Genomic DNA, 26,903 nt, shown 5'->3' with positions numbered 1-26,903 from the left:
CAATTCTATATAATACGTGCACAATGCACGAACACGATCTATTACACACCTTTTAAAACCAATTAATACTTTAATTTTTACTGCAAAGCCTTTAGCTCTGAAATGGCAACCTCATTTATGATAATATATTTTGGTGTACGATTATTCTACTATAACGTCAGTATCACGTGTATAAAACAATATAAACATGATGTAACATATTTCATGTTTTACATTTCTTCTCTCATTGCCTCAGAAACAATTGTTAAATTTTCCTCATATGTTTTATTTCTTTTATTTGTTGTGTGTTATTATTTGACACGTGTATGGTGCAAACAAAAACTTGATTCATTTTGTTAGTCCTCATCTATTACTAAAAAATAAACATAATATTAATGTTTTTCATGTATACAATTGACAGTGTAACATGATCGATTACATTTAAATATAGTTTTTAATAAAATCTTAGTTTTCTTAGATCTGCAAATAGATAACAATGTCACCTATTTTCTATACAATGTTCTTTGTGTAATGGATATGAGCAATCATTAATATTGACGTATTTCCTTCTTATAATCGCAATTTTAAAAATGATACAAAATATAATAAAACGCCAAAGCATCATCTCGAATTGAACCGTGTAATGAGTCAAATGGACGTGCACAATTTACGAAAAACTTTTAGAATCCAACAATTACTTACATTTTTTTACTGTAAATGTGTGCTCTAAAACACCATAATATTGTTTATTGTGTGATAAAATATCGCGAAATACGGTATAGTACAGAGCTGGTCGTATTGTATCACATTTAAGACCTTACTAATGTAGCATATATAATATTGTACATTTGGAACCATTTTGCTGCTGTTCATATAATCTTTAACGTATTAACTCTAATCATGTTTCTACCAACACGAATAATACCGTGTAATGTGCTAGGTTATATTATTAGATATACTTACGTTTACTTTGGTCATGATACCAAAATTATAACAATCACTTCTCATACTAGCACTATTTATTTCACACTGTATAGAATATTAAATTAACTACTAAAACATTAACTAATGTAAAAAAATAAGTCGGTTTACAAATTGCAAAAAATAATTTATTACATGGATTAGTATTTAAATATCCATCACAATGTTTCGTAATTCCGTCTACAGGTACAGTTTTACAATCATTATTTATATAGATCAATGTATAAGAAGTAAGATTAGAGAGTAGATAGAGAGAAAATCGAAAAAAAAACTTATATGTAGGTAATAAATACTGAATTAGGAATTATGTTTGTGTGTGATAACAAATAAAAATCCACAATTTATACTAATACAGAATTCTTATTCAGCATCCTTTATGTTCAGAACAATTTAACGATGTAAATCATTTATGCATTATTTTACTAATTGAAAAAAGCTATAAACATGAATAAGGTATCACGAAACCAATACTATTTCAAATGAACCAAAACTCGTGATAAATGATAAATAAAAGAAAATGTTGTTTACATGATGGCAAAACGGTCACAATGCTGCTGCCGTTCTGTGCCATTAACGTGGCAGTTCTGCCTCCCGGAATATAAATGTTTCAATTTACATTGCTTCTAGGATGTTGCTTTATTCCAATCGTAAAAAAGGCGCTTAGCACTGATTAACTTTTCCTGCAACCAGTGGGGTATTCGACCACAATGTCTTACATTATACAGGTTATTAGTTTATTACAATAATGTTTCATGGCATATGATTTAAAAATGCAATTGATAAAGGATTTAATTATTCCCAAAATATATCGTTGTAAAAGTAAAACCAATATACGAATAGTAACGGCAAACACAACAACAATGCTTGAAAAGCAACATAACCGGGAACAATGGTGAGTAAGGATATCAATAGGAAGGAATATTAGGATGTCCGCTGGTATACACAATATTGAGTTGTAGATACAATATTGCAGGGTCCCACCTGCAACTCTGATGGTTTTACAGTTCTCACACTTTAGTTAATACTGCTGCTTCTGATAATCATAATCAGGACTTCTCTGAGTAATCAAGACGTGAAAGGCAAAAATGTTAGTATATCATATGGAAGGTGTTTAGAAGTTGCAGATCTACAAGGCCGTGGGGCAAACTGGCTGTACTGCCTGCATGTGTTTAAACCAGGCTTCTAGGAATCTTCGCACTTTGAAATAACCAACCCTCTTGGAATCTCAACTATCTGGAATAACCATGCTCTGGGTCATGCCTGTAGGCGAATCTGCCCTCTAGCATCACCTACAGTCTGGTATTCTCCGGTTATTGCATTATCTCTAGAAGGCTTGAAATATCATAATGGACAAGAAAACGCCTTTACTGTGACTGAATAGGGTAATACCAAGCCTCAATCACTTCCCCCAATATATTTGCATTTCTCGTGACCATTTCTCGTCTTGAGAATTCCATGAATCACTATAAATATTCGTGTTGCTTGGGTAGTATCGATAATTTCACAAAATTTATTTCCTCCGCCAATTATTATATGTCACAACAGTTACTTTCAAACGCTTGATAACAAGTTTGTGCACGAATATTCGTTACTGAATACACACAACTTTCATTTGTTGGTGTACCAATTACTTAGCTTCGAAAACAATCATTTAAATATTAGTGACATTTGAATTACATAATATTTATATTTACGTAATAAATACAATAACTTTCAAAAGCTAAGTAAATAGTTGTAAATGACAGTTATAATAGTTGGAAAAGTATACATTTTAGAACGATATATGTTTTAAATTTAAATTATGCGTTTACAGTTTTATAAGACTTTAAATGTAAGATGGTTATTGTTCACTACTTTATTCTGGCCAATTACTTGTCTTTAAACAAGTAAACAAAAATAAAAACCATGCACAATACTCCTGTTTTCCTGTCTTCACAACGATCAGTAGTTGACTATTCGATCCTGTTTTAAGGAGTTTGTTTTTTCTGCAGTGCATTGTCTCAATGACCCATGAGTAAATTCCTTGTTCTTTCTTATTTAATTTTCAATCCAAACTAAGGGCGCTTTGTCTGCGAAATCCGTGAATAAATGTTAGAAATGAATCATTGAATCTACGATACTTTTTATTAAACGGGGTCAGTCTCATTTATGAAACAAGATATGAATTAAACTTGTAACAAGAAAAGAATAGATGAGTCTTAGAATTAAGAGCTGCACAAACCACGGTGAAACCACTAGAAACATTTAATGTACTTCACACCATTAACCTCAAGGATTGCAACGCTCTTAGTTCTGTTCAAAATAATATTGACTTTAGACGTTGGTGAAATCTTGGTCCCTCAGATACTGAGTACATCAATCAGTGAGTGAGTCAGTGAATTGTACATAAATTTTTCATTTTAAGGAGTTTTATAAAATACCCGTGTGTCTAAAATATTTATTTTTCGTCTTTCTGTATTTGTTATTACTTTAAAATTAACTATTCCCACATAGTTAAGTTTAAGCTTTGAAACATTTCATGATTATTTGAGTTTTCAGAGTTTTCAGTTTTCAAGAGACGAAATAATATAATACAATATATTAAATACACTGTTACTTATTCACTAGGGTAAACTAGATTTCTGGTTGAATAATCTCAAATCTCATTAAAATTCCTTACGTCAATATAGTTGCACAAGAATTAATAATAAATACTTATTAAATTCATACTGGTATTTATTTTTCATTGGTCTTAATAATAAACTTAAGAATCTTTTTTTAATACTACTTTCGTTCCGTCAGTGTTTGAAGAATTTGAAATAAAATATGAAACATCAGTAAGACGAATATCCGTACCAAAGTTAGCGTTGTAACATGATCACGCGAGGAGCTCTGGAATTGTAAATGAATAGCATATGAGAGCAAAAAGACGAAAATAAGTTTTTTGCACATATGAGGATGTTTATGTGTAATACTCTGTGTTCTTTTGGATCTAAGGAACAATATTGAACAATACACAACATACTTTCTGAAACACCTTATAATGAGCCGATTACAACATTACGTTCGTAGAATGAAACCTAAAACAAGCGACCCGGACTCTATGTATTCTCTTCTCGTTTCACCAGGTTGGTTCTGAAGTTAACGCCAATAAACAAAGAAGAATAAAATGGCCCTTAACCCCCGGTAATACCCTGCCGAATGTGTAGTGTCACCAGTAAGCCGAGCAAGGTGGGGAACGTGACAATTGTACCGATCTCTTCTCGTTTCATCAGGTTGGTTCTGAAGTTAACGCCAATAAACAAAGAAGAATAAAATGGCACTTAACCCCCGGTAATACCCTGCCGAATGTGTAGTGTCGCCAGTAAGCCGAGCAAGATGGGGAACGTGACAATTGTACCGATCTCTTCTCGTTTCACCAGGTTGGTTCTGAAGTTAACGCCAATAAACAAAGAAGAATAAAATGGCACTTAACCCCCGGTAATACCCTGCCGAATGTGTAGTGTCGCCAGTAAGCCGAGCAAGATGGGGAACGTGACAATTGTACCGATCTCTTCTTTTCACCAGGTTGGTTCTGAAGTTAACGCCAATAAACAAAGAAGAATAAAATGGCACTTAACCCCCGGTAATACCCTGCCGAATGTGTAGTGTCGCCAGTAAGCCGAGCAAGATGGGGAACGTGACAATTGTACCGATCTCTTCTTTTCACCAGGTTGGTTCTGAAGTTAACGCCAATAAACAAAGAAGAATAAAATGGCACTTAACCCCCGGTAATACCCTGCCGAATGTGCAGTGTCGCCAGTAAGCCGAGCAAGATGGGGAACGTGACAATTGTACCGATCTCTTCTTTTAGCTTTTATAAATAGAAACGCCACTGCATTGTCCGATTGCTGTGTATCTTGTGGTCAAATACAAACTACTTATTTATTTTACACCCCAAATAGTGTATAAATCGAATTTTACTTATAGAAAAAACTAATACTGATAATTATCGTAAACGACACGAAAATATATTATTTATTTTTTCTCTGTGATATTTCATATACCTGAGGTATAACAACATTGTTTTCAAACTCAAAGCTTACAATATTTTAAATGTTACGGAATGTCAAAATGTAACATTAGTTACGGAAACAAACTAGTTGGTGTAGCTAAATGTCTAAACATGTTACCTCTGGTCTATATTGTGTGACAATATATACGAGTGTTATTCATTTTGTAACAAATGTAAATTTACATTTTATTTAATTTTATGAGTTTGACAAACTAACTGATCCAAACCTAATACAATACTGTTTCCACACTAAGGTTTATATGGCAGTAATAAAAAACAATTATGTCTTAAAATTGATCACATCGTTCTATAAATAAATGTATCTCAATAGTCAAACAAGAAACATTAATGAGGAATTATATTAGTTATTTACGTACGAAGTACATATTAACGTGCTTGTTTTGACATTCGAAAATGTATTTGGAACTATTTTATATAATGAAATCTTTGTATTACAGCGTTTGAAAAGTCAAAGTTCTTGGGAAAATAGATTCTTTACTGATTTTTTACCTCTAACTTTTTATCTTTTTGGCATGTGAATCTGTTATAGTTGCAGTAAAAATGTGTTGGTATTAAGTTTTTTTTTTTCAAAAGAATGTTATAAATCTGTTACAACCAGTGCTATTTTAAAAATCACTGAAGATATACGTTCGGCAATGGACAAAAGGCTTGTTACTATTTTAACACTGTTTTTTTTCTAAGGCCTTCGACTTCGTTTACCACTCATTGCTTCTTTTAAAACTGTCTAAAATCGGATTCTCTGATGGCTGTGTGGAGCGGTTTGGTCGTATCTATCAGATCGTCGGCGGTGTGTTAGGTCCAACGACAAAAACTCATACAGGAAACCTGTTAATCGGAGGGGTGCTACAAGGCTCTGTCCTTGGCCCTCTTCTTTTTTCAATTTACAACAATGACTTAACAGCTATGATCAAACACTCATTTTTTTCACCAGTATGCCGACGATTTGAAAATTTACAGTCACTTTCCCGTTTCAAACTATCCAAATGTTGTTGCTGACATGAACACTGACATTGACGCTATTGCAATGTGGACCTTCAAACACGGACTGAAACTTAACGAAAGCAAGACTCAAACTATTCTCATTGGAACTTCTAGACTTCTGAGCAGTATCGACTTAAACAACTCTCCTACACTCATTTTGAACAGTCATCCTCTTTCATACAGTGACAAGGTCAAAAATCTGTACAAAACTAACTATTACAAAAAATATTAGTTGGGCCGATAATATTACTGAGACTTGTGGCAGGGTACTTGCTGGTATTCATAGACTTAAGCAATTTGCTATTTATTTACCCTTGTATTTGAAAGTAATGCTAGTGAACATCATAATTTTCTTCCATTTCAATTTCTGTAGCTTACTTATAAATAACATGACGGTTGAGCTTTCGGACAGATTACAACATGCTCAAAATTATTGTGTTCGCTTTATCTTCAACCTTAGACGATGTAATACCCTTCATCAATCAGTTATATCTGCTAAAATTGAATCTACTCCGTCAGTTCCACACTCTTAGCATGTTACATTCTATTCTGTATAACGATTATTCCCCTTCTTATTTTATTTCTGAAACAAGCAATTGGAATACTCGACGTGGATCCACTTTGTTGTCTATTCCTTTTCATAGATCTTTTATTTACAGTAAACCATTCACGGTCTCTGCTTGTCGACTCTGGATAAACCCCCCGGATCATATCAGAAGTATTCGTAGTCGGGAGCGGTTTCGGTGGGTCTTTAAGGACCATCTGATTTGGACCTCGTCAGGTTGACGATTTCGTGGCATAGGGTATGGGACATTGGCTTTGTATGAATAGTGATGGGTGAATGTCTGTAATTTCCTTCCAATTTTTATTTTATTTATTTATTATTAATTTAATGAAGAACCTTCTTTTCATTTTATTATTTTATATAAATATAGATTATCATTTTTTAATGTAAAAAGGTAATGTATACTATACAGTGGCTCTGTTTTACAATAAAAGTATCGCTTATAAATTTATGGTTAGGTGTAAGAGAGGACTTAATAGCCCTAACCTCACCAATTGAATATATTTTTCTTTTTGTTCAATAAAGACATTTTTATTTCATAAGAAAACTAATCAACATAAAACTTTACTATGATAGAAATCATTCAAATTTAGTTAAATTAAAATAAATTACACCTATTTTATTTCACAGTTGTGTACTAATTTAATATTTAGCTTAAAAACGATTCAGGGTATGAACTGTTGCCCGTATGTTTTGTTACAAAGTCTTTTGCTGGTGTTATCATGCATTATAAAACGTATTCATAGTTTTAAATGGTAGGAAAATATAATAGTTTGAATTTGAACAACAGGATGTTAGGAATGATAGGAATTTAATAAACCTACCATAAACATCATCTGGGTGTATTTTCTGTCAAAATAAAAAAGTGCATAAGTTTTGTTTGAAACTAAATTTGATAATACAAAGTAACATAATAATCATGCCGTGGAAGTACGAAAACTATATTAATTTCTTTTGATCCTTCAAACGTATAAAAACTTTTATCACCTAGACGACATCTTGATAAGGGTCAACATTTTAGAAGGGCTAAAAGAAGGTCAAGGAAATAAGAAGTAACATAGTCGTAAGCATCTTGAAATATTTATTTAATCATTACTACAATATACATTGGGCACACTGTTATGTACAGTGGAGTTTCTCATGATAAGTGTTATGGTGTTGATCCGATTCTTCAATCATCCTAGTAGCAGTCCGACTGATGCACGGTAGGGACTGACCTTGTCGGACGCTGCGGGTTGTATTCCTGACGTCACTCCCGCAAGATCATCTCACAGTCCAGTTCACCCACACCGCCCAGATCCACGCCCGGAGTTATCAATGTTGAACACTACCTGGTCATCTATATCGTCTGTGTCCCTAAAACAAATACGAGCAATTAACGTAACAGATCAGTCTGCACAGAAAAGCGCATGTGTGAAAAACTAAACTAGTTTTATCAATATCGTCGTGAAACATTACTGATTGTATTTGATAGAGAATTTTATGAACAAATATCTGAACTAAGTTATGTTAGTGACCACGGCCCTGAGTATGTGCCATCTGATGACCCTATCAAGTGAACTTGATATGATAATTTATTTCTTAGCCTAATATTGATGACTCGATAATACTAAAGTGGTAATGTTATTTTAGCAAATATTAATACAGCTTCTACTAAATAAAAGTGTTTTCTTCAAACTTTTCTCAGAAATATGCTTATGTATGCTTTCCATTGTACCTATGGAATGTTACAATTCATGCTAAGGAAACAAATTAAAATATTGCTATGACAAGCTATTATAATATTGAGGTTTTAGTACGTTCTATTTTTGTAATATGTTTCTAAGCCAGTTTAATTATAGTTATTCTCATGCATCAATAAGAAAGAACACGATAAAGTAAGCTGTATCAAGAGGCAGATTGCAGTTACTGTTTTCAACATTATATTTCAACAAACGTAACAACCCGAAAATCCTTCAAAAACGTACTAAGTTGACGAACTTGTATCATGTCTCAAATTTACTCGTACTAAATCTAGAAGGGAGCCGAGTTACCAAAGTATTGACAAATATATGTCAAAGCTGAAATGTAGATCGGCACTGGAGTAGTATATCTCTTTAAAACCCATTAAAATGAGAAAAAAATTTGGAAAATGTGTGATGCAAATACCGGCTTTTTATTATGTTTTTTTACGTTTACTCTGGGAAAGAAACAGCAAATATAACTGGAACTTTTACGTGGGAGAGAGCTACACATGAAGTAAAAATATGGAGACATCCGTAAATGGAAGGACGGATGAGACATTAGGTATAAAGGGTGAGTTTGAGAATAGATGCCAACTCACCGATGTTGATCTTGGTTCTTGCCTCGCTTCATCCTAGGGGGGGAACTTCCACCTCGGCCAGGCCTCCAGGGCTGCACTGGGATCCACGGAAGAACAAGTCACTTTCACTACGAATCTTCACTGGCATCGGGGTAGGAACAAGTCGAGAGAGGAACGATCACGAGGTACCAGCTACTGCAATCGGACCATGTCACCTCCGACGGGAGCGACATAGAAACCCGGGGCGACACTTCAACTACCGCGAGAACGAAGGGGTGAGCGACCGCTAACGGACCATGTCTCCAGAACGGCTTCTACGGTACAACTGAATGTTCGGGCGTCTAAAGAAACACTACTGGACGGTAGACAGATGGGAACACGCTATATTTCCACCAATGAGAAACGGCGGATAATCGCACGATAGATACAGCGGTCACTTGGATAAACTCACCAGTATTGATTGTGGCATAGGAATGCGCTACACTATTTTAAAGATAACAAGGAGTCCTCTGCTGAATATTAAAAACTAAAACCTACTCTATTGGATATATTTTAAATATCAAACACAGACATTAAGTGAGAGATTTGAATAAAAGTTTTTATGTACAATTCGAGGTGATAAGAATATCCTCAGTCTTTTTTTACACCTGTAAATTTATTTACCATTTCTAATTATCATTCAATCGGTACTTGCAGTAAAAATACATGCCATTTTCTTATCCGTCTTTATAGTAAGACTAAATCTGAATACAGTGGATCCAGAGTAGTGGTCAAAAGATGAGTGTTCCAAGCCCTGAGTGTACTGTATTTTATATTCAAGCATAAGTGTTTAATTGAGTGTTTAATGAAGTGTTTAACTTTCAGAAAAAGGTTAAAATTTACGATTTTGACAAGAGATTTTGGAAGTGGAGGTAAAAGAACTGTTATAAATACAGGTTTCTTATATTTCCTAAATTATAGCATCCAAAATCAACACTCATCTTTTTCATGGCTGAGCAGCTACTGTTTGAAGGAGGAATAGTGCATTGATAAAAAGAAGAATGAGCTGCGGAATACCTGAAAACCAGTCAAGATGATGTTTAATACTTACAGGGTGGAAAAAAGTATGGAAACGCTTTCACTAATTTTGTATGGCTTCACTTATACAAATTAAATTTTGTACATCACCACTTGTATTAAGAACCTAGTTTTTGAGACCAGTGGGGACATTTTATCTTTTCAGGGGGACGGCCCGTGAGGAGTCGGACGAAAATCTTAAATGTAAGCATAGGCCGAGTTTCACCATAAAGGCCAGGTATCAAATTAAAGGTCTAGTAAAGAGAAACTCATTACCGCAAACCGCACTTAAAAAGGTTGACCCTATCCAGAGTACGGGCCGTTTGAATTTCATAAGTAACGTTTGATTAATTATTATTTCTCCGCAATTTCACAGTCTCAAGTAAACTGTTCTGACTGAAAATGACACTTTATGGAACACAATTATCCAAAAGAATTAAATTAAAAATTATCTATGTATTACAAAAAATAACCATACCTTTTAAATGAGGTGCTCAAACTGCTCTCCGAACACTTGTTGGTAATGAAAACCTACTGCAGTCACATTTTGAAGCATCTCGGGTGTAATTCTTCTTGCTTCTTCTAATAAACGATTTGTCAGCTCCTCAATGTTGGCTGTTTAGTTTTATACACATTATCTTTTAAGAAGCCCCACAAAAAGAAATCTAGTGGATTAAGATCCGGTGACCTAGCCGGCCACTCAACGGTACCCCTGCGACCAATCCAACGGTTAGGAAACACTTCATCTAACAGATTGCGCACCCGCAAATAGTAATGGGGCGGTGCTCCATCTTGCTGAAACCATACTGCATTAAAATTTGGCCCAAGAAGAGCACGCACTGCTGGCAAAATGTTATTTGTCAACATATTGAAATAAATTTCGCCTGTTAGATTTCCATCTATCACAAACGGATAGATTTCCATCTATCCTAAAATGTTATTGTTTATTATTCCAGCCCACATATTCACTTTCTGAGGCCTTTGTGTGTGGCCTTCTATCATCCAGTGTGGATTATGGTCGGCCCAGTAACGGCAATTATGCCTATTAACTTGTCCATTAACAAAGAATGTAGCTTCATCTGAAAACAATATCGAACTTAAAAAATTTTGAATTTCGTCACACTTTCTCATCATTATTTCGCAAATTTCAGTCCTTCGATCAAAATCATCCTCTGCAAGTTCTTGGGTTAGGGTTACTTTAAAAGGGTGATACTTGTTTTTGTGTAAAACATTCAACACTGAGGTATGGCTCATATCAAGATCTTCTGCAGCCACTCTGGCCGAGGTGCTGGAATTTTCAACAAATGTTTGGAGTACATCCAAAGATTTTTGTTCATTTGTTGCCGATTTAGGCCTGCCACTTCTTTCGCGATCTTTGACTGTTCTAGTTTCTTCAAATCTTTTTACTGTCTTAAAGACTGTTGACTTACTAATTGGGGGTCTATCAAGAAAAGTGTCATTAAACAAATTCGCTGTTTCTTCATAGGGACGAACTAGATATCCATACCCACGCATCATAAGCAGCGTGATTCTCTCAAACTCACTAAGTGACATTGCTTTTAAAACTAGTAGAATAAAATGTAAACACTTAAGTAAAAAAATTTATAACTATCGCAGTACCTTCTAGTGAAGACTTTCAACTTTATCTTACGTGGACGAAATTATAACGTAGACTAAAAACCAAGCTGATATTAAAAATACAAAACTGTGTAGTTTTGCTGTGACAGTACTGTTTGTAATGCCTAAACCAGTTTATGTTTGCCTGAGATAAAAGAGCTGGAGGGACTGGACCTTGACCTCATGTTGATAAGGAGTTACGGTGGTATTATTGAATACTCTCAGTTTCTTGAAGACAAGACAGGAAAACCCCTATTTACTGTTATCCAACAAATGTAGAGGTAAAAAAAATAATTTGTTGTTGGAAATTGTTTTTCATTTACATAACCGACATAAAACATACTACTGAAAGTAAATTAGTTACTTCACAAGACAAAATTACTAAATTTCTTTGTCATGAAATTCATACGGCCCGTACTCTGGATAGGGTCAACCTTTTTAAGTGAGGTTTGCGGTAATGAGTTTCTCTTTACTAGACCTTTAATTTGATACCAAACTCGGCCTATGCTTACATTTAAGATTTTCGTCCGACTCCTCACGGGCCGTCCCCCTGAAAAGATAAAATGTCCCCACTGGTCTCAAAAACTAGGTTCTTAATACAAGTGGTGATGTACAAAATTTAATTTGTATAAGTGAAGCCATACAAAATTAGTGAAAGCGTTTCCATACTTTTTTTCCACCCTGTATAATGTAGCTATTGGGGAAGAATTGATTCCATGCAGTTATTGAGTTAAGCTCCATGTCACCTTCGGCCTAGTGCAGTGTCTGATCTGACACTGGTACACAAAAGGTGGGTGACGAAATAAAATATACTAATTGATGTATGCCGTTTCGAAGGGTACTTAGTTTTGTTTCATAGACTCAGCTTAGACAGAAGATTTTTCCTTATTTTCCTCATTCTACTTATGTGTGCCAAACCACAAATGTGAATAAAACTCGTTTTTCTTTTTATTTTACTACTTAATTATTGGCAATATTGCATAGATTAGAGAGCAAAATAAAGATAATATAAAATTAGTAGTGAAAGGGTTAATTCGAGAGTTTTGGGACTTATATTTTTATTTACACAACGAATCAACATGATATTGGCCAAGTTTGAGTGAATGCTCGATGTGATATTTCTAAAATTTGGCAATACTGCTTCTTTAGAATTTTTACAGATTTTATGACAAATTTACAATAATAAAATCAGTAACTGTCTTGTCTTGTTTATCGTAACATGAGTCAACATTAACTCAAATTCTAAAACCGGTTACCTGTTTTAATGTAGCAGGTGTTCAAACTGTTCACCTTCGGCTGTTTGACAGTGTGCTAGACGTGTGTAAAAACTTGAGACATGATAGGGGTTTGTATTTGAAAATGTCTAGTTGCCCCCTTTACTCAATTGTAAATTTGCCATAAAATCTGTTAAAATAAACGTAGAGACCTCTAGTTTGCATTATTGGATTTCTTTTTTTATTCCCTTTAAAATGAAGGGTCACATGATAGGGGTTTGTATTTGAAAATGTTTATTTGTCCCCTTTACCCCCTTTAGAAAAGGGGGCAAAATTTTCAACAACTTGAAAAATTAAAAACATATGTTATAATAGGTAGGGTCAAGGTTTCACATAGATATCTCGGGCCGTTTAAATTATATCCAGGTGTGCCAGGACATAAAACTCACTCTGTATATAAAATATGTACTATTAGCCTTCACATCTTTTTATAGATCACGATCGCGCCTCCAGTTCAATATTTGAAATCAAATTAATACTAAAAAGGCTCTAGACCATCATCATAAACCAAACAGCTTGTTGTACCATCCAGATTCAGTTCCTGCACTGAGATTAATTCTTTATTTTATTATTAAATCAAAATTTAAGAAATTTAATAAATGGTTCTTAGCTACTAAATGGTTGAAAGCTTCTTAGCTACTATTATCTAGAAAATGATAACTAGGCTGTGTTTATAAATACTTACAAAATATCTCCTCTGCGACCGCTTTGATCTGAAAAGTATCAATTTCGTTTAATTTATTATATTCATTCTAGATTTGGAATTGTACTAAATTAAGGTTTTGAGGGGTTTTTAAATCATGCAAGCTGAAGATATATTCGCACCTTGTATAATTTAGACTTTAGATTATTGGGTGCAATCGATTTTAAAATTTTTAAAATCGACTGTAACCAGTGTTCAATCACCGAAAACACTAACAAAAATATATATGGATAGTTGTGTAAAGTGAACCAAACGTGTTTAGTGGTAATTTGGGGCTTAATTTGTTTTCCTGGAGTAAAGTAAGCTATCGCTATAAACACAATAGTATAGTCTATTGCAGAAAATAGTTGTGGAAGAATATAAACCACTGTTTTAAATTTACACGCATACCACAGTGGTAATAGTGTAAATATGTTCATCAACATCTATCTATGATATTAGTGTATGGTTTTTTCTCCGTGCATTTTCCTTAATGATTTCACTGTGTAATAGCCACTATACTAGCACGTCTTTCTGTTTATGGACTACTGATTTTATATAAAAGAATAAAGGTACTTGAAAAGGTACGAATTGGGCATATTGGTGCAAAATAATTATCTTTGTAATAACGATTTGTTACAGTCAATAAGGTTTTGTATTATCAGGAAAATGAAGCCTTTACTGTATAATTTCCAACTTGGAAGTGAGATGAAAACATTAAGTCAACTTAACGGCTACTCGACGAGTAACCACCCATTTTAATAATAATCACGAACCATCTAGTAAATAAAAAAGTCAAATTTAAGGTTCCATGTGTTGAGCCGGGGCTCAGTTTGAACGTTTTTGTGTGTTTTCTTTTTCCCACCTCGGCCACTCTTGTCAGTCGGTGGGGGAGTCACTCCGTCAAGTATTGATTTTCTGCCTGGTTGGACTGACTGGTCGAGGTCAGGTGGTTGACCTTGACTAGACTACTGACCAGCTGTTCACCGGCACCGGCTACTGTTCGGAGACACGTTCGGCAGAAGCTTACTGTGTTTCTGGCTGTTCTCTGCTCTTCCCGCTTCCCCATGGCTGGCTAACTCCACTACTTTCGGCAGGTAATTGTCTTTTTCACTCTCCTTACTTTGTTTTGTTGGCGGGTTTTTCTCTCCTACCCAGACACATATTTTCGTAGTTTAGTATAAGTAGTTTTTATATTATTTTGTAACTTGTGTTCCTCGTGTACGTTTTTCGTGTCGGTAAGTGTTCTATCCTGTCTTTCGTACGTTCTAAATTGTTATTTTATTATCTATGCCGGTTAAGTTTATTATATTTTTGCGCCGTGCTTTCTAATCGATCCGTTCGGCGAACGGAAATTATTTATTTAGTAATCACCTTGTTTTTATTTAGTGTAAGCGAGACGGTACAGACTGCAAATTTCGTTACCTCGTGTTTTGTGTTGCTTGCAAAATTGGGTGGCAACATTAATGATTTTCATTTTATTGGTTAATTAATTAATTGCCTTATAGTAGCGTGAACGGATTATAATTTAATTATTGATATTTGGGAAATAATGTTATGTTATTATTTGTAAATTATATAATTATTATTAGGCCTACCTTACAATTAATATTTAATAATAGAATGTAAATTATTATAATGTTATAATAGAATGATTAAAATCCAGTGAATTATTGTTACAAGTAAATGTTATCACGCTGAATAATTTAGTATGGCTGTTCTAGGCTATAAGTAAATGTTTATATATTTGAAAATTTGTTTTGTACATAATATTTAATATTGTCACCAAGTAGTGTATTTTATAATACTTGGTGTCTTGAGTTATTTTTAGGAAATAGTCTTTGATACTTAAAAGGTACTGTTAGTTACAGATGGTTATTATTAGTTGTTAAATATAAATATTTTATATACACTGTGTGGCAAACATAATTAAGTTTTTATTATTTCTCAGGTTGCAATAACATTTTTCTAAATATCTACTGGTTATGTTGGGATTCAATAGGGTCCCCGTGAGTGCCGTCAACGGAATAGTGCGGCGAGTCTGCCCAATGGTAACAACACTGAAACAAACATTGAATGCCCGCGCCCTGCCAGCGCTTCTGTACCGGCATCCAACCGGAGTGTATGTGCTCCTATTCATTTCATCTGGAACAAGGTTGGATCCAAAATGTTTTTTTACTTTTCTTATACTGAACTTGCGAGGATTGGGGTGTATGGAGCGCTGCCAGATATTATGTCTGGAGGAGGGCTAGTATGTAACTAGTAATTAACTAGTTAACTAGTATGTATTTAATTCAGTGACATGATCTGAAGGGGAGGATTTCATCTTTAATTCGGATTCTTGGAGGCAACTAAGCCCCCGCCTCCTTCGAAAATCGGCTTTAAGTTTTTTTTTTAATTTTCGGCTACCAACTTGAAACCAAATTATTTTTTAAAAATAGTGGGCCTAGAAATTCTACAACCTTTTCCCTCCCCTCAGTTCATAAAAATTACCAGTTAAAATTTTATATTCACTACTGCCGTACCTGATATATGTTATTTATAGACCAAATTTCTATTTATTGTGTTATTATTATTATATTATTTATTTATTATGTTATTGTCATTATTGGAATTATATTTATTGTTGTTATTTAGTTTTTAAGTTACGCGGTGCACCGTGGTGCTGCAGTTAACCGTATTTTGTATAAAAATGTTCGCCACCTTCTTTAATTATAAATCATGTTCTCGAAATCTTGTCTCTCTTTGTCTCTCTTCCCACTAGTGGCATGTGATATATTTTTTTTTAATTTGCTCCGAGTTTGGGAGGGGCGCGCTTCCGATACCTCCGGTCTGTTTTCGCTACTCGGGACAGTATTCTATTCTATTTTACATCAACTGAGTGCCTACGGATGATATTATTATGATGTCAGGTGCACGCGGTGTATTAATGAACATGAATCACATGACGTAATTGACCGACGCGAATTGCCCACTTGAAATAATTGACTCAATAACTTTTACTAGAAAGATATTTCTGGACTTACATCTTAGATGATGAATCAGGTGACGAATACGGAAAATCGTGTAGATAAATAAAGCTCATAATCAATTACCTCACTCTTTACCGCAATGACCGTAACAATGTCCGGCGTTATAAACATAAATATTAGAGCATGGAATTTAAAGTAAACTCGGTGTAACTTAATATTTGTTTAACCTGAAAAGCTATAACAACAACTAAAATACTAGGTAAATTCAGATACGATTTCTATTATTGTTGGTGGGTTATCGAGTATGATAATACTCGAAAAAAAATTTTATCGAACATAATTTATTGAACAATTCGTGTGTCATTCCCAGAGAAGTGTGTTATGCACTTTATTTACAGTATATTGTCTTTATGAAACACAGGAGTTACAATTGTGATCCTAACTGGACATGAAGCTTTTATAAAGTACAATAGTCAAGACTCAACCACTTCAACAGGTAACAAGTTCTATAAATATACCTTCATAAATATTGTATCATAATAATAATAATACAACATTCCAATAATTTACCTGAAAAAGCTATATTAAAATTAATAAGAACTCATCGTAAATCAAGAAATAGATGATAAATCAGGCAAAATTTAAATTAAATATAAAAGTTTAAACTTTAGAAAACCGTATTAAAAGTTACGGCGATTCAATTGCATTTTACTGTATTCAAACTTTTACCTGAACATTCTAAACTTACTGCAATTTGGATATATATGTACAAACATGATGCTACAAGTAATATACAAGTAACTATTATTGCTATAATAGCTGTATAACAATAGTATTTTCTAGAAAAATATAAGTAATGAGTGTTTGACTTGTACATTTTAAACAAATTAAAAAATATTATTTTAAACTAACTTGCATGTCTAAAAGGATATTGCGGAGTTACACAGAGAAAATCATGAAAACTAGCACAAGCCCTTGTAGAATCCCCATTTTGAGTGATCGGAACTGATGATTGCACTTATTTAAAGGCAGTGACAATGGTTTATTTTTTTCGCTTGATATCACGCAATTCAGCACTGATTCAAGTAATATGTCTAATTAAGTAAGTAAAAGACGCAAATTGGATCAAGGATTCTTTAAATAATAAACTAGAGCCAGCATTACGGGCCAATTTAGCCAAATTCGACATTATTAAAAAGAACAATGAACCATTACTGTACATTATTCAATTGGTCACTTTCATGCAAAGGTCAGTTGCATGAAAGTATCACAATTCTGCAAGCAGTCGCCCAATTCATTTGTGACAATTACTGATTCGTACAGAAAAAGCCAAATCGGCAATTCTCTCAACCACAATTTATGTTTCACTCGATCTTCCTCCCTGTTGCTATCGATATTAAAATTGCAATTTTATAAATTAAATGGGGTTAAGTTGATTAATTGATTGGCGTCACGATCATAGTAAACTAGTTTAAAGAGAAACATAAATTTCAAATCATATTTAAAACTAACAAAATAACTGTGGTTTTGAAAAATAAAAATATGTTTAACACAAAAATATACAGTTAATTTTAATTTAATCACGAACAAAGTATTTACCCTTATATCAGATGTTAGGACTAAACTCGGCACAGACCTTCATGCCTACCGGGCTAGGAGTTGACTGATTGACCCTGTTTCGTTATAAAGCGCTTGTTTGGGACGGAGGGACGTTGAGACAACGATCAGTTGAGTAAACGCCCTAGAATGTCTTATTTGAGGTTAGATGCATTATAGGGTCTTTGCGTCAACGACCCATTAATGCATATATCTCAACTTATTCTGAAACTAGGTTGTTGATTCTACGAACCTTTTTCTACTTTTCAACTTTTAATTTATATTTGGGCCGTTGATACAAAGATCCGTAGTGTAAACGGCCCAATTTAATGAATTATATAAAAAATGTCGAAAAAGAGTCGTTGTGTCAACGAACCCATTTGTAGTTCTATCCTTATATTCTGTATATGGGTCGTTGTAACAAAGAACCTTTTGATTGAACTTTTAGTTTTCTTAGTAAATCGGGTCGTTGTCACAACGCTTCGTACAGTAAAGACCCTCTGTTATTTGTTATTTTTTTCAGAAAGGGTCGTTGAGTCAACGATTAGTAGTGTAAAAGACCCAACACTAATATTGCAAATATAAAAATAGGGTCGTTGAGACAACGATTCGTAGAGTAAAAGAGCTGCCCCCCGCGTTACCACGTCGACAGCTGTTAAGGTGTTAAATATAGATTAATATTTATATTTTTATGAAGATGTGTGTACTATCTGGTACTACTCAACGGGAACTGGGTGAATGAAACTACTTTTAGTATATAATAACGGCCGTGGGAATAACACACTGGACCGGAGTATCGAGGTTACGGTTCATGAGGTATTTAGAGGTGGTGGTAGGACAAGGAGGGGGGAGCGTCATCCCTTGGCCAATAGGATTTATTCATACGATATCCATTGCCAACATATTACATACACTAGTAGATAAGAATATAAGGTTCCTAGACCACTTTCGGAGCCAACAGTAAATCAAGGGAAAAATACTGTTTAAAGGACAATAAACGAATCTGTAAATCACGAATAAAAAATAACAGAATCTATAGCTGTTTGCTTTTACTTTCTTGAGCTGTCTATCAATCTATTTGAAATGTCTGCTACGAATAAAAATCTTCTACTCTACAAAATTGATAGTAACACAGTCTTTATCTTTAATAGTCTTCTTTCCAGTAACAACCAAGTGTAATTTATCATGTTTATTCAATTCTTTAATCTTTTTTTCATCCAAAACAGTCAAAACCTGTTCGGTAAGTGTACTTTATAATCTTCCAACTCGGCAATTATTGTAAACCCGAATTTATCTTTCATTTTCTCCAGATTCAAAATTTTGTATTTCTTATTTTCTTCTAATTCATTCTACTTCTTATATTCTTTGAACTTTAAATCACCAACCTCATTTAATTCCTTTAGTAGCTCCATTTATATAAGAAAAATTTTAACTACCGATTTTTTCTAAATTCCAATTTTATAGTGAATTTTCGAGAAATATCGTTCAAATTATCAACTTTTTAAGGTACATACAAACTGGTACTAGTACAAATTGGTAGTTTTTTGAAAAATCCTGAAAAATCTACCGAATGATCTCTAATTATTGCGAAGTTTTAGCTTAAAAGTTGATAATTTGAAAGATATTTCTCGAAAATTCACTATAAAATAGGAATTTAGAAAAAATCGGTAGTTAAAATTTTTTTTATACAAATCTTTGTGATTTTCATGTAAATTTGTTGGATATTCTAGATCAACTTCAAGAATATAGCCATAATCTTCGTCGCCAGTGAGTTCCAAAATTGTTTCTTTCCATTGTTCTTTTGTATATGTTTTCGGGTTCATCCACTTGATTTCGTTATATGGTAAATTTTGCATAAGCCCGTAACCATAAAGGTTATTGGCATCGACGTACAACAGATAGTTTTCAGGCTTTGATTCATCAAAATCTTTCAAATATTTGTTATTTGCTTTAACATATCGTTTAATACATTGAGAAATGCCTCCGCGAATACCTTTTTCAATCATCAAATACATGTTATAATCGTTAATTAGCTGAAGCTCAATTTTCGTTAATTTTAACATAGCATCCCATGCGAGGCTTGGAGCAGTCAGATAATGTGCTGGATCAAGTTTGTAACAATTTAGACAAATGTTTCTGAAGTTTTCAAAAATATCAGCAAGCAATAAAACATCTTGGATGTTATAGAGATCTGAGTAATTACCAAGATTTTTATCCTTTAATTTATTCCAAACAGCTAAATAATGTTGAAAATCTTTCTCAGATATGCTCTCATCTGTTAAAAGTGAATAGAAATCTTGAATTTTTAGCTCTTCTGTGTAATCAAGTTTTTCAATACTATTGATAAATTCATAGGGAAATATTCCTTTTCCAGATAGAATTTTAAAAATCTCGTTGTCGTCATTTGGCTGTCTTTTTAGAATTTCATTCAATATTCTTCCATCCTGTATAAAATGATTTGTATGTTTAAAATCTTCTGTCTTTAGATTTTTAGCTAACTTTTCTATAGATGAGGCCATAAATCTGAACGTATCTACGAAAGAAAACTTAATGTATTTTCTAGGTTTATTACCTTCGAATTCATATCCATATCCAGAATTTACAGAATAATTTATATATCGTTCATCGGTGTTTGCAATCAAATCAACGTTTCCATATTGTTTAGCCAATTCTTTTATGTACAAATGAGTATCGTAATTTGACATATTGTGACAGAAAACTGGAATATTTTGAGGAAATTTTAGATTCAAGTTACAAGATAAATGAGCTGAACCTCTAAATTTACCTGTTAAATGACAATGATCTCGTACTTTTTTTCTTGTTTGATTGTCAAAACCCTCACATTCACAAATATGACAAAGACTAGAATTTTGGTACGCTAATTCTTCTTCTTCGGTCAATTTCATAGGTTTTTTGTTCTTAGAATTATATTTTGTAGCTATGTATTTTGATATTTTATTGAGGTCTTCAAACAATTTTGTAGGAACATTTGGCAAATCGTCTTCATTTTTTGCTCTATAACATATCGGTTTATACTTGCGATTGGTCACATTCGACACTAAATATAGAGTAAAACCATAAGGAATATGCTTCTGAATCTTGGTTGTAGTCGATTTTTGCGGATTGTTTTTGCATGTTGGAATCTTCTCTAATATGCTTTCAAAATCCATATAAATAACGTAAGGATGAGAAAATTTCTTTTGATAATTAGTAAATGTTGTTGTTTGACCTGGAAATGGCATAATTGGTTTACAAACTTCATGTTGCTTGCAAATTTCTAAATGATCAGCTAAAGCACTATATTTGTAGAAATGACTCAAACATCTTCTACAAAGAAATTTTTTATTTTTACATTTAGATAATTGAGAGAAAACGAGTTTATTTAAATCCGTGATCAAAACATAATGAGATTTGTCTTCTTGTTTAACATACAATAAATCGATTTCTAACTCGGCATTATAAACTTCGGAAATTTGTAATGGAACAATGTTGAGTTTTTCGTCATAAGTATAGATATTTATAGACATTTTTGGATATTTGTACTTGGAATTGGAGCTGCGTTTCTCAAATAATTGTATATCTTTTAAAGACATTGGATACTCAAAGCCCGAAAATATCTCGTCATTTACAAATCTCTCGTATTGCTTTGCTCTGTCTACATGAGTTTCTGGTTTTTCAATAGCACATCGGATAGAATAAATAAAACAGAAATCATCTTTATTTTTGATATTCACACAAGCCTTTCTATCTTTGATTATCTTTGGTAAATCGATATATGATCCTGCGTTCATCATTTCGTGTTTATTAATGCTCAAAACTAGTTGTTTGCAGCTTTTAATTGTCCATCCAGAACCTCTATTTGGATGATTTGTCTGTTGTCGATGTGTTAATTTATTAAATTGCTTAGTAATAAAGTCGTTTACATCAAAGATCTCGTCTGCTTTTATAGTAAAGTACATTGGGCAAGTTTGTGGTTCACCGTTTACTAAAGTTCTTTCGTATTCACATTCCAAAGAGATATAACCTTTCATATTTTTAACATTCTCTTGAAATTTTTCTATTAAACTTTTAATTTCTGGCCTCATAATTGATAGATATTTGTAAATTGACATGGAATTATCGTTTAAATTTGTTAAAATGTATTGCTTGAAAAGACCGTGTATAGAGGATAAAACTTCAACATCTATAATATTTTCAGGTTTTTCGTTAAGAGTTTTATCAATTTCTTCGATCATTTCAGACTAAGTTTTATCGTTTGTTTCTATGGACAATTTTTCAGCGATTGATTGAATTTTTTCATCTTTAAATAGATTGAGATCTTTTTTATCTTCCTTAAAGTTTTTCTTTAATTCTCGTAGTTTTTATATATTGTACATCTTTTCATGATCGACAATTTGATTTTCTTTAGCCCAATTCCTCAAATAATTCAGTTCACTTTCGTAAAGTTGTTTGTTTTTTAAATGGATTTTTGAGCTATAATGTCGATCACAGTTATGTTTTAGGATTTCTTTCTTACAAAACGGACATGTTACTTTTTCACCCTTCATTTATATAAAAAAAATTTTAACTACCGATTTTTTCTAAATTCCAATTTTATAGTGAATTTTCGAGAAATATCGTTCAAATTATCAACTTTGTAAGGTACATACAAACTGGTACTAGTACAAACTGGTAGTTTTTTGAAAAATCCTGAAAAATCTACCGAATGATCTCTAATTATTGCGAAGTTTTAGCTTAAAAGTTGATAATTTGAACGATATTTCTCGAAAATTCACTATAAAATTGGAATTTAGAAAAAATCGGTAGTTAAGATTTTTTTATATAAATGAAGGGTGAAAAAGTAACATGTCCGTTTTGTAAGAAAGAAATCCTAAAACATAACTATGATCGACATTATAGCTCAAAAATCCATTTAAAAAACAAACAACTTTACGAAAGTGAACTGAATTATTTGAGGAATTGGGCTAAAGAAAATCAAATTGTCGATCATGAAAAGATGTACAATATATAAAAACTACGAGAATTAAAGAAAAACTTTAAGGAAGATAAAAAAGATCTCAATCTATTTAAAGATGAAAAAATTCAATCAATCGCTGAAAAATTGTCCATAGAAACAAACGATAAAACTTAGTCTGAAATGATCGAAGAAATTGATAAAACTCTTAACGAAAAACCTGAAAATATTATAGATGTTGAAGTTTTATCCTCTATACACGGTCTTTTCAAGCAATACATTTTAACAAATTTAAACGATAATTCCATGTCAATTTACAAATATCTATCAATTATGAGGCCAGAAATTAAAAGTTTAATAGAAAAATTTCAAGAGAATGTTAAAAATATGAAAGGTTATATCTCTTTGGAATGTGAATACGAAAGAACTTTAGTAAACGGTGAACCACAAACTTGCCCAATGTACTTTACTATAAAAGCAGACGAGATCTTTGATGTAAACGACTTTATTACTAAGCAATTTAATAAATTAACACATCGACAACAGACAAATCATCCAAATAGAGGTTCTGGATGGACAATTAAAAGCTGCAAACAACTAGTTTTGAGCATTAATAAACACGAAATGATGAACGCAGGATCATATATCGATTTACCAAAGATAATCAAAGATAGAAAGGCTTGTGTGAATATCAAAAATAAAGATGATTTCTGTTTTATTTATTCTATCCGATGTGCTATTGAAAAACCAGAAACTCATGTAGACAGAGCAAAGCAATACGAGAGATTTGTAAATGACGAGATATTTTCGGGCTTTGAGTATCCAATGTCTTTAAAAGATATACAATTATTTGAGAAACGCAGCTCCAATTCCAAGTACAAATATCCAAAAATGTCTATAAATATCTATACTTATGACGAAAAACTCAACATTGTTCCATTACAAATTTCCGAAGTTTATAATGCCGAGTTAGAAATCGATTTATTGTATGTTAAACAAGAAGACAAATCTCATTATGTTTTGATCACGGATTTAAATAAACTCGTTTTCTCTCAATTATCTAAATGTAAAAATAAAAAATTTCTTTGTAGAAGATGTTTGAGTCATTTCTACAAATATAGTGCTTTAGCTGATCATTTAGAAATTTGCAAGCAACATGAAGTTTGTAAACCAATTATGCCATTTCCAGGTCAAACAACAACATTTACTAATTATCAAAAGAAATTTTCTCATCCTTACGTTATTTATATGGATTTTGAAAGCATATTAGAGAAGATTCCAACATGCAAAAACAATCCGCAAAAATCGACTACAACCAAGATTCAGAAGCATATTCCTTATGGTTTTACTCTATATTTAGTGTCGAATGTGACCAATCGCAAGTATAAACCGATATGTTATAGAGCAAAAAATGAAGACGATTTGCCAAATGTTCCTACAAAATTGTTTGAAGACCTCAATAAAATATCAAAATACATAGCTACAAAATATAATTCTAAGAACAAAAAACCTATGAAATTGACCGAAGAAGAAGAATTAGCGTACCAAAATTCTAGTCTTTGTCATATTTGTGAATGTGAGGGTTTTGACAATCAAACAAGAAAAAAAGTACGAGATCATTGTCATTTAACAGGTAAATTTAGAGGTTCAGCTCATTTATCTTGTAACTTGAATCTAAAATTTCCTCAAAATATTCCAGTTTTCTGTCACAATATGTCAAATTACGATACTCATTTGTACATAAAAGAATTGGCTAAACAATATGGAAACGTTGATTTGATTGCAAACACCGATGAACGATATATAAATTATTCTGTAAATTCTGGATATGGATATGAATTCGAAGGTAATAAACCTAGAAAATACATTAAGTTTTCTTTCGTAGATACGTTCAGATTTATGGCCTCATCTATAGAAAAGTTAGCTAAAAATCTAAAGACAGAAGATTTTAAACATACAAATCATTTTATACAGGATGGAAGAATATTGAATGAAATTCTAAAAAGACAGCCAAATGACGACAACGAGATTTTTAAAATTCTATCTGGAAAAGGAATATTTCCCTATGAATTTATCAATAGTATTGAAAAACTTGATTACACAGAAGAGCTAAAAATTCAAGATTTCTATTCACTTTTAACAGATGAGAGCATATCTGAGAAAGATTTTCAACATTATTTAGCTGTTTGGAATAAATTAAAGGATAAAAATCTTGGTAATTACTCAGATCTCTATAACATCCAAGATGTTTTATTGCTTGCTGATATTTTTGAAAACTTCAGAAACATTTGTCTAAATTGTTACAAACTTGATCCAGCACATTATCTGACTGCTCCAAGCCTCGCATGGGATGCTATGTTAAAATTAACGAAAATTGAGCTTCAGCTAATTAACGATTATAACATGTATTTGATGATTGAAAAAGGTATTCGCGGAGGCATTTCTCAATGTATTAAACGATATGTTAAAGCAAATAACAAATATTTGAAAGATTTTGATGAATCAAAGCCTGAAAACTATCTGTTGTACGTCGATGCCAATAACCTTTATGGTTACGGGCTTATGCAAAATTTACCATATAACGAAATCAAGTGGATGAACCCGAAAACATATACAAAAGAACAATGGAAAGAAACAATTTTGGAACTCACTGGCGACGAAGATTATGGCTATATTCTTGAAGTTGATCTAGAATATCCAACAAATTTACATGAAAATCACAAAGATTTGCCTCTTGCTCCTGAACATTTTAAAAACAAGTTGTGCACAACTTTATTAGATAAAACTGAATACGTTGTTCATTCGAGAAATTTGATATTCTATCTAGAACAAGGTATGATTTTGAAACATGTGAATAGAGTTATTGCATTCGATCAGAAGCCTTTTATGAAAGATTACATTGATTTTAATACTAATATGAGGACCAAAGCTACAAGTGACTTTGAGAAAGATTTTTACAAGCTTATGAACAACTCAGTTTTTGGAAAAAGTATGGAAAATGTGCGAAATAGATGTGATATCAAACTAGGAAATGAAGAATTTTCAATGAAACAGGCCAAGAAAACAAACTTCAAATGCTTTAATATCTTTGACGACAACTGTATAGCGAGTCACATGTATAAACAAAAGGTTAAATTTAACAAACCGATCTACATAGGATTTTCAGTTCTTGACCTATCAAAATTGCTAATGTACGAGTTTTATTACGATAAATTAAAGAAGTTTGACCCAGATTTGAATCTTTGTTACATGGATACAGACAGTTATTTTCTAGAATTGAAACGAGATCCTTTTAAAATTATTAAAGAAAATATAGAGGACTTTGATACGAGCGATTATCCAAAAGATCACGAATGTTTCACTACTAAAAATAAGAAAGTTATTGGTAAATTCAAAGACGAGCTAAATGGTGCAATCTTAGAAGAATTTTGTGGATTGAGATCGAAAATGTATTCGTACAAATATCTAGACAAAAATCCAGTTAGGTGTAAAGGAATTAAGAGAAGTGTTGTAAATAAAACAATAAATATCGAAAACTTGAAAAGATGTTTGTTCGAAGATAAAGAGGAATTTAGAGAGATGACTGTAATAAAAAGCTATAAACATGAGTTGTACACAATTACCATAAACAAGCTGGCACTGAGCGCTAAAGAGGATAAAAGAATTGTCCTAGAAAATAAGATCGAAACAGTACCGTATGGCTATAAAAATGAAGCAAAATGTGGTATACTAGACGAACTAAATAAACTTGGAAACTTTGATATGTAAATGGAAGATGATTTAATTCACTGTCACAAATGTAAGAAAAAAACGAAAAATATCGATGCTAAGATTGTTCAAACTCAAAACGGATTGTATAGAATTGCTGCAAAATGTTCAAAATGTAAGAC

General features: G+C 32.6%; 1 protein-coding gene across 1 annotated transcript in view; it reads right to left on the bottom strand.

Moving 5' to 3' along the window:
* Positions 1 to 7,621: 7,621 nt before the first annotated feature.
* LOC124369730 overlaps positions 7,622 to 26,903 on the bottom strand; it is a 32,261-nt gene continuing 12,979 nt past the window's right edge. Inside the window, exons 3-4 of the mRNA XM_046827793.1 lie at positions 13,495 to 13,522; positions 7,622 to 7,916 (exon numbers count right to left, since the gene is read on the bottom strand). Coding sequence (XP_046683749.1) covers positions 7,896 to 7,916; positions 13,495 to 13,522 — 49 coding nt within the window. The 3' untranslated portion in view covers positions 7,622 to 7,895. The remainder of the gene's footprint in view (positions 7,917 to 13,494; positions 13,523 to 26,903) is intronic.

The sequence above is a fragment of the Homalodisca vitripennis genome, chromosome X (assembly GCF_021130785.1).
Source record: "Homalodisca vitripennis isolate AUS2020 chromosome X, UT_GWSS_2.1, whole genome shotgun sequence".
NCBI lineage: Eukaryota > Metazoa > Arthropoda > Insecta > Hemiptera > Cicadellidae > Homalodisca > Homalodisca vitripennis.
The sequence above is the reverse complement of the archived record's forward strand: the minus strand, read 5'-3'. Positions and strand labels throughout refer to the sequence as shown.